Source organism: Panulirus ornatus, chromosome 16 (genome assembly GCF_036320965.1).
Source record: "Panulirus ornatus isolate Po-2019 chromosome 16, ASM3632096v1, whole genome shotgun sequence".
NCBI classification, from domain to species: domain Eukaryota; kingdom Metazoa; phylum Arthropoda; class Malacostraca; order Decapoda; family Palinuridae; genus Panulirus; species Panulirus ornatus.
Genome location: NC_092239.1, coordinates 25,484,445 through 25,494,784, shown reverse-complemented (window position 1 = coordinate 25,494,784; position 10,340 = coordinate 25,484,445). Strand labels below are relative to the sequence as shown.

At 40.2% G+C, this 10,340-nt stretch overlaps 1 protein-coding gene across 1 annotated transcript; it reads right to left on the bottom strand.

Moving 5' to 3' along the window:
* Nucleotides 1-8,029: 8,029 nt before the first annotated feature.
* On the bottom strand, nucleotides 8,030-9,524 carry LOC139753913 (uncharacterized; the record flags this gene model as incomplete). The annotated part of the gene is made up of 1 exon (XM_071670872.1): nucleotides 8,030-9,524. A coding segment is annotated over one exon (942 nt), but the record flags the coding sequence as incomplete, so codon positions are not given.
* Nucleotides 9,525-10,340: the final 816 nt, after the last annotated feature.

Here is a 10,340-nt window from a genome sequence, read left to right as displayed (position 1 = left end):
TATATATATATACATATATGTATATATATATTCGTTGTGGCAGTTGCATCGTGGTTATGAATGTGATGAGCTGGATTTTTTTAATGTTGTAGTTGGTTGACGTATATATAAGTAACCTGATAAGTTGAAGGTTATATATATATATATATATATATATATATATATATATATATATATATATATATATATATATATATATATATTTTTTTTTTTGTCGCTGTCTCCAACGTTTGCGAGGTAGCGCAAGGAAATAGGCGAAAGAAATGGCCCAACCCACCCCCAGACACATGCATATACATACACGTCCACACACGCAAATATACATACATATACATCTCAATGTACACATATATATACACATATAGACATATACATATACATATACACATGTACATAATTCATACTGTCTGCCTTTATTTATTCCCATCATGGAATAACATCCCCCTCCCCCCTCATGTGCGCGATGTAGCGCTAGGAAAAGACAACAAAGGCCCCATTTGTTCACACTCAGTCTCTAGCTATCATGTAATAATGCCCGTAACTACAGCTCCCTTTCCACATCCACGCCCCACACAACTTTCCATGGTTTACCCCAGACGCTTCACATGCCCTGATTCAATCGACTGACAGCACGTCGACCCCGGTATACCACATCGATCCAATTCACTCTATTCCTTGCCCGCCTTTCACCCTCCTGCATGTTCAGGCCCCTATCACTCAAAATCTTTATCACTCCATCTTTCCACATCCAATTTGGTCTCCCACTTCTCGTTCCCTCCACTTCCGACACATATATCCTCATGGTCAATCTTACCTCACTCATTCTCTCCATGTACCCAAACCATTTCAAAACACCCTCTTCTGCTCTCTCAACCATGCTCTTTTTATTTCCACACATCTCTCTTACCCTTACATTACTTACTCGATCAAACCACCTCACACCACATATTGTCCTCAAACATCTCATTTCCAGCACATCCACCCTCCTGCGAACAACTCTATCCATAGCCCACGCCTCGCAACCATACAACATTGTTGGAACACACTTTTCCTTCAAACATACCATTTTTGTTTTCCGAGTTAATGTTCTCGACTTCCACACATTCTTCAAGGCTCCCAGGATTTTCGCCCCCTCCCCCACCTATGATTCACTTCCGCTTCCATGATTCCATCCGCTGCCAGATCCACTCCCAGATATCTAAAACACTTTACTTCCTCCAGTTTTTCTCCATTCAAACTTATCTCCAATTGACTTGACCCTCAACCCTACTGTACCTAATAACCTTGCTTTTATTCACATCTACTCTAAACTTTCTTCTTTCACACACTTTACCAAACTCAGTCACCAGCTTCTGCAGTTTCTCACATGAATCAGCCACCAGCGCTGCATCATCAGCGAACAACAACAGACTCACTTCCCAAGCTCTCTCATCCACAACAGATTGCATACTTGCCCCTATATATATATATATACATATATACATATATATATATATATATATATATATATATATATATATATATATATATATATATATATATATATATGTATATATATATATATATATATATAATATATATATATATATATATATATTATATATATATATATATATATATATAATTATATATATATATATATATATATATATATATATGAGGGAGCGAGGGCTGGAAATCCTCCCATCTCGTTTTTTTTTTTTTATTTTCCAAAAGAAGGAACAGAGGGGGCCAGGTGAGGATATTCCAAAAAAGGCCCAGTCCTCTGTTCTTAACGCTACCTCGCTAATGCGGTAAATGGCGAATAGTTTAAAAGTAAGATATATGTACATATTTATATATATATATATATATATATATATATATATATATATATATATATGGTAAGGTTATTTAATGTATGTATGACTCATGGTGAGGTGCCTGAGGATTGGCTGAATGCGTGCATAGTGCCATTGTACAAAGGCAAAGAGGATAAGAGTGAGTGCTCAAATTACAGAGGTATAAGTTTGTTGAGTATTCCTGGCAAATTATATGGGAGGATATTGATTGAGAGGGTGAAGGCATGTACAGAGCATCATATTGGGGAAGAGCAGTGTGGTTTCAGAAGTGGTAGAGGATGTGTGGATCAGGTGTTTGCTTTGAAGAATGTAAGTGAGAAATACTTAGAAAAGCAAATGGATTTGTATGTAGCATTTATGGATCTAGAGAAGGCATATGATAGAGTTGATAGAGATGCTCTGTGGAAGGTATTAAGAATATATGGTGTGGGAGGCAAGTTGTTAGAAGCAGTGAAAAGTTTTTATCGAGGATGTAAGGTATGTGTACGTGCAGGAAGAGAGGAAAGTGATTGGTTCTCAGTGAATGTAGGTTTGCGGCAGGGGTGTGTGATGTCTCCATGGTTGTTTAATTTGTTTATGGATGGGGTTGTTAGGGAGGTGAATGCAAGAGTTTTGGAAAGAGGGGCAAGTATGAAGTCTGTTGGGGATGAGAGAGCTTGGGAAGTGAGTCAGTTGTTGTTCGCTGATGATACAGCGCTGGTGGCTGATTCATGTGAGAAACTGCAGAAGCTGGTGACTGAGTTTGGTAAAGTGTGTGAAAGAAGAAAGTTGAGAGTAAATGTGAATAAGAGCAAGGTTATTAGGTACAGTAGGGTTGAGGGTCAAGTCAATTGGGAGGTGAGTTTGAATGGAGAAAAACTGGAGGAAGTGAAGTGTTTTAGATATCTGGGAGTGGATCTGCAGCGGATGGAACCATGGAAGCGGAAGTGGATCATAGGGTGGGGGAGGGGGCGAAAATTCTGGGAGCCTTGAAGAATGTGTGGAAGTCGAGAACATTATCTCGGAAAGCAAAAATGGGTATGTTTGAAGGAATAGTGGGTCCAACAATGTTGTATGGTTGCGAGGCGTGGGCTATGGATAGAATTTTGCGCAGGAGGATGGATGTGCTGGAAATGAGATGTTTGAGGACAATGTGTGGTGTGAGGTGGTTTGATCGAGTAAGTAACGTAAGGGTAAGAGAGATGTGTGGAAATAAAAAGAGCGTGGTTGAGAGAGCGGAAGAGGGTGTTTTGAAATGGTTCGGGCACATGGAGAGAATGAGTGAGGAAAGATTGACCAAGAGAATATATGTGTCGGAGGTGGAGGGAACGAGGAGAAGAGGGAGACCAAATTGGAGGTGGAAAGATGGAGTGAAAAAGATTTTGTGTGATCGGGGCCTGAACATGCAGGAGGGTGAAAGGAGGGCAAGGAATAGAGTGAATTGGAGCGATGTGGTATACCGGGGTTGACGTGCTGTCAGTGGATTGAATCAAGGCATGTGAAGCGTCTGGGGTAAAACATGGAAAGCTGTGTAGGTATGTATATTTGCGTGTGTGGACGTATGTATATACATGTGTATGGGGGTGGGTTGGTCCATTTCTTTCGTCTGTTTCCTTGCGCTACCTCGCAAACGCGGGAGACAGCGAGAAAGCAAAAAAAAAAAAAAAAAAAAAAAAAAAATATATATATATATATATATATATATATATATATATATATATATATATATATATATATATATATATATATATATATATATATATATATATATATATATATATATATATATATATATATATATGTATACTTCCCACGGATTCCCTGCGTGTCGTAGAAGGCAACTAAAAGGGAAGGGAGCAGGGGGCTGAAAATCCTTCCCTCTCTCTTTTTTTTTTTTTCAAAAGAAGGAACAGAGAAGGGAGTCAGGTGAGGATATTCCTCTAAGGCCCGGTCCTCTGTTCTTAACGCTTCCTCGCTGATGTGGGAAATGGCGAATAGTGTGAAAGAAAAGAAAAAGATATATATATATATATATATATATATATATATATATATATATATATATATATATATATATATATATATATATATATATATATATATATATTTATATATATATATATTGGGAAGGATCACAATTATGCACTTGATCAATTATATTCCCGTGAGTCCGTGGGGTTAATGAAACAGGATAAGTTCCCAAGTGCACTTTCGTGTAATAATCACATCATCAGGGGAGACGCAAGAGAGGAATATAAGTCAGTTCATATGCAACGACGAGACGTAGCTAGGACGCCATATGGTAAACATGTGATTTTCCAAGACTGACAACGAGCGTATCATAAACCTATTTTGTGGACAAGAAGGTGAATTGTTTACAAATTTTATCAACAATAAAGTTATCTAATTTGTGTAGACCATCACTAATATTAACATTATAATTTTTTGTGTATTTGATAATAGAAGATATTTCTCCTGGTAAAAGAGTTAGAGTTAATAACTGAAATAGCATTACTCCAGTCAATACAATGATCATAGTTTTTAACGTGGTTAAACAAGACATTAGATTCTTGTCCCGTTCGTATACTATATTTAGGTTGTTTAAGTCTAACAGAAAGATCCTTACCGGTCTGCCCAACATAAAACTTAGCACAATTTTTACATGGCACTTTATAGATGCATCAAGGAGAATTTTCTGGTGAATTCCTGATTAAGATATTCATTATAGTATTATTGATGCCGACGGCAACATTTACATTAAAGGATTCAAGCAACATGGGAAGTAAAGTAAAATCATTATTAAAAGGGAGAACTGAAAGAGTCTTGGTGTCAATGGGAGGTATGGGTTCAACCCTATAAATTCATTTCTTTGCTATCTTAATAGATTTATCAATGAAAGATCTAGGCAGTTTAACTTAGATCCAAGAGAATATATCCTCTCAAACTCATCATCAATAAACTCTGGGAATTAAGGTGAGTGTTCAAATTACATAGGTATAAGTTTGTTGAGTATTCCTGGAAAATTATATAGGAGGGTATTGAATGAGAGAGTTAAGGCATGTACAGATCATCTGATTGGGGAAGAGCAGTGTGGTTTCAGAAGTGGTAGAGGATGTGTGGATCAGGTGTTTGCTTTGAAGAATGTATGTGAGAAGTACTTAGAAACACGAATAAATTTGCATGCAGCATTTATGGATCTTGAGAAAGAATATGATAGAGTTGATAGAGATGCTCTGTGGAAGGTATTAAGATTATATGGTGTGGGAGGTAAGTTGCTAGAAGCAGTAAAAAGTTTTCATCTAGGATGTAAGACATATGCACGAGTAGGAAGAGGGGAGAGTGATTATTTCCCGGTAAATGTCGGTTTGCGGCAGGGGTGCTTGATATCTACATGGCTGTTTGATTTGTTTGTGGATGGGGTTGTTAAGGAGGTGAATGCAAGAGTTTTGGAGAGAGGAGCAAGTATACAGTCTATTGTGGATAAGAGGGCTTGGGAAGCTAAGAGTAAATGTACATAAGAGCAAGGTTATTAGGTTCAGTAGGGTTGAGGGAGAAAAACTGTAGGAAGTGAAGTGTTTCAGATATCTTGGAGTAGATTCAGTAGTGGATGGAACTATGGATGCGGGAAGTGAGTCACAGGGTGGGGGAGGGGGCGAAGGTTCTGGGAGCGTTGAAGAACGTGTGGAAGGCGAGAAACGATATCTCGGAGAGCAAAAATGCTAATGTAAGAGTTTGTTGAGTATTCCTGGGAAATCATATGGGAGGGTATTGATTGAGAGGGTGAAGGCATGTACAGAGCATCAGATTGGGGAAGAGCAGTGTGGTTTCAGAAGTGGAAGATGTGTGGATCAGGTGTTTGCTTTGAAGAATGTATGTGAGAAATACTCAGAAAAGCAAATGGATTTGTATGTAGCATTTATGGATCTGAAGAAGGCATATGATGGAGTTGATAGAGATGCTTTGTGCAAGGTATTAAGAATATATGGTATGGCAGGCAAGTTGTTAGAAGCAGTGAAAAGTTTTTCTCGAGGATGTGAGGCATATGTACGAGTAGGAAGAGAGGAAAGTGATTGGTTCTCAGTGAATGTCAGTTTGCGGCAGGGGTGCGTGATGCCTCCATGGTTGTTTAATTTGTTTACGGATGGGGTTGTTAGGGAGGTGAATGCAAGAGTTTTGAAGAGAGGGGCAAGTATGCAGTCTGTCGTGGATGAGAGAGCTTGGAAAGTGAGTCAGTTGTTGTTGGCCTCATGCATGCACGAGTGACACTCCTCCTGTAATTGGAGTTCATTCACTTATTCCATTTATAATTTTGATTTGGTTGGTGGGATATTTGGTAACGTCGATAACGAAAGATCCTGTTGAGGCGCTAACCATTACATCCAAGAAAGGAATCGTTCCTTTGTCATTCAACTCTACTGTAAATCTTAAGCCTGAAGATTCTTAGAGTCGGTTACAGAGGTTTTCCAGCGAGTTTGTTACTTACCCAGAGAAAGATATCGTCTATATATCTGCAATAAGTTTAGGGTGTCATGCCTTAGTTACGACATAGGACATAAATGTCTGAGCAAAGAGAACCCCCTGGATATCATGTCCACCTGCTGGTAAAGCTTGCCTTGCAGACATCTGAAAGATGCTTCCATGGTGCAGACACGTAACTTTTTTCTTGATATGTATCTGGGCATCTTCAGGGAAGGCAAGACTTTTTGTTGGTATACATAATCCAGGATAATGTCTGTTGTCCTCTCCACTAGTACATTTGTGAAGAGAGACGCCACATCCAGGGAAGTTGTGATGTCATGTTGTTCTTTGTTTCTTAGGATGTCAATAAGCTCTTCAGTCAATAGTAAGGAGTAAGTTGTTGGGATGTATGGTGAGAACACTTGGTTTAGCTTCTGGACTAACCTCTATGTAGGGGAAGGGAAGTGGGATGTGATCGCCCTTACGGGATCTCCTTGCGTGTGTGTGTTTTGATGTTTCCGTAGAAATATCCTGGTTCGAAGTCACTCTTGAGAAGATCGAATTTGATGTCATTCTTCACTGCGTTTGTGGACGTAATTAATGAATGAAGGCGCATTTTGAGTCTATACTCGAGATTTCCTGAAAGCTGTTGAAATGTAGTAGAATCTTGCAGTATGGTTTCACGATTCTCTTAGTAATCATTTCGGTCAGGATGACGCAAGTGTTTGACTTTTCTGCACGCCTAACAATGATCATGTCATTATAACGCAATTGGTTCCCCGCTTCCCATAGACGTGGTGTGAGCCGTCCTTTCGAAAGACGATGCCTGCTTTTTGTACTCTCCACCTCTAACTGTTCCTGTAAGTCGGAGTTGACCATAATTTTCCCGTTTGTATGCAATTTGCATAAGTCATCATGGAGGATGGAGAGTTCCGTCTTCTTGTTAGCCTGTTCATATTTTGGTGCTGGGTGACAATTGATTCCAAGATTTAGGAATTCTATCTGATCCTCGGACAATACTTCCTTGAAAGATTAGTAAAACTGTCTGCAGGTTGAGTGGCAAGCGAGCCTACATATAACCTGGATTGTTCCTTCATGATGCGAGTTTCAGTGGTCCTAGTATGTCTCAATAATATTATGAAGGACCTCCTGTGTGCGGTATCTTAAGTCATGGTCAGTTTCAACTATATTATATTTCACAAAAGTTTCTTCCAATTCTTCTTTCAGTTTTTCCATTTGTCTTTCTTTCAAACGCATTTCTTCCTCTATCAACCTCCTTCGGAATCATGAGTTGCTGTATTGCTCGGTCGTGTAGTCTTAATTTGGTGTAAGCTGGGAGCAGGTTTACTCTAATACACATAGAATTGAATACGACAGCATATTTATAGTAACTGAACTTTTTCAAGTTCCCTTATTTTTGCAATATTATTATCTCATTGGTTGGGTGCTGAAACACGTTATCAAATATATTCCATTATATTTCACTCAAGGATACAGAGAAAAAACTACGTCAAAAAACTTGGATAAAAAATGTAAAACGCATACAATATATATTATATATATATATATATTATATATATATATATATATATATATATATATATATATATATATATATTTTTTTTTTTTTTCATACGATTCGCCATTTCCCGCATTTGCGAGGTAGCGTCAAGAACAGAGGACTGAGCCTTAGAGGGAAAATCCTCACCTGGCCCCCTTCTCTGTTCCTTCTTTTGGAAAATTAAAAAAAAAAAAAAAAAAAAAAAAAAAAAAAAAAAAAAACGAGAGGGGAGGATTTCCAGCCACCCGCTCCCTCCCCTTTTAGTCGCCTTCTACGACACGCAGGGAATACGTGGGAAGTATTCTTTCTCCCCTATCCCCAGGGATAATATATATATATATATATATATATATCACCAAATACATGGACAGTTACACAACAAAGATATGAAACTATGGCGGTCTAAGATACACAAGAGTGTGTGTGTAACATATTACAAGACGGCCTTCCAGCGAAGACCTAGACAGCGTCGAAGATGAGACCTGCAGTTCCCACAGTGAGAACTGAAGGTCATGAAGGCGCAGACTCGTCCAGCTGAGTTAAGTACAGAAAGGTGGCAGATACACCCGGACGGCTGCGACACACACACACACACACACACACACACACACACACACACAGTCGTGGCATCACAAGGCGAGCTGATGATGATGGACGGATTCAAAGTTTCGACTCAACGTTTGTCCAACTGTCAACGTGGTGCGCGAACAACACGTCTCGCGGATGCCACCTTCGCCCCTCCGTCATCTAGCCAGACCGATGCTTCCCAACTCCTCAAGTATGAGACATAGGACGGTGGCTAGTTGCCAGCAGTAGTACATCTTAAAGTTCGGGTCGTCAGCATAGGCTTTCTTCTCAACGGTGTCCACCATCGTTGCCACAGTGATGACCTTGCTCGGCGCCTGCTGCGGGCACAGCATAGCCATGATGAACTTCTTGCAGTACTGTCGAAAGACCGGGGTAATCTCTCGGGACCATGGAGATTTGATGCATCTGAACCACTTCCAAATCCTTCCCTGGATGAGACAACGTGCGGGGCAAGACAGGTTCTGCAGGTAACGTAGAGAAAGCCTCTGGCTGGCCATAACCAAAGCGAGATCATGTACCCTACGAAGAAACTCGTAGCTCGTTATGTACTCGTACTTTGAGTTTTCAGCGTAGGTTCTCCGAGTACTGTAGGCAACATGAGACAAGGCCAGGCCACCAGACGAGGCCAGGCCACCAGAGCTCCAGGGTAAGCTGCTCCTGTGTAGCGGACGAGCAACGTGGAGCGTTCTGTGAGCGCTTTCCGGACAAGTGTGGTGGTGTTGGTCCGCGAGGCTCGCACAGCATAATTGGTTGGAAGCATTGGGAGAACGAGGAATCAACTGTGGTGTTGAGGCGGAGGGCGCAGCAAGGGGATAGGGAGTGGTGGAGGGCGCACTGCGGGAGGATGGAGCAATGGAGGGAGTACTGCGGGAGGAGGGTGTGGTGAAAGGCACAGGAGAGGAGGGGATCCAGGTTGTGTTGTAGGGTGGAACTAAGGGAGTCGTGTCAGCTGTATGAAAATCAGACGCTGGCTCTCGTGTAGCCTGAGGCACAGAACAGGGAGGTAAACTGGCGCAGTAGGCTGTTGGAGAAGGGATCTGGCTGGCTGAGTAGACTGTTGGAGAAGAGACCTGGCTGGCTGAGTAGGCTGTTGGAGAAGAGATATATATATATATATGTATATATATATATATATATATATATATATATATATATATATATATATATATATATATATATATATATATATATATATATATATATATATATATATATATATATATATATATATATATATATATGTAAAACGCATGCAATATATATATATATATATATATATTTATATATATATATATATAGCGCAAGGAAACAGACGAAAGAAATGGCCCAACCCACCCCATACACATGTATGTACATACAGGTCCAAACACGCAAATATACATACCTATACATCTCAATGTACACATATATATACACACACAGACACATACATATATACCCATGCACACAATTCACACTGTTTGCCTTCATTTGTTCCCATCGCCACCTCGCCACACATGGAATACTATCCCCCTCCCCCCTCATGTGTGCGAGGTAGCGCTGGGAAAAGACAACAAAGGCCCCATTCGTTCACACTCAGTCTCTAGCTGTCATGCAATAATGCCCGAAACCACAACTCCCTTTCCACATCCAGGCCCCACACAACTTTCCATGGTTTACCCCACACGCTTCACATGCGCTGATTCAATCCATTGACAGCACGTCAACCCCGGTATACCACATCGATCCAATTCACTCTATTCCTTGCCCGCCTTTCACTCTCTTGCATGTTCAGGCCCCGATCACTCAAAATCTTTTTCACTCCATCTTTCCACCTCCAATTTGGTCTCCCACTTCTCCTCGTTCCCTCCACCTCCGACACATATATCCTCTTGGTCAATCTTTCCTCACTCATTCTCTCCATGTACCCAAAC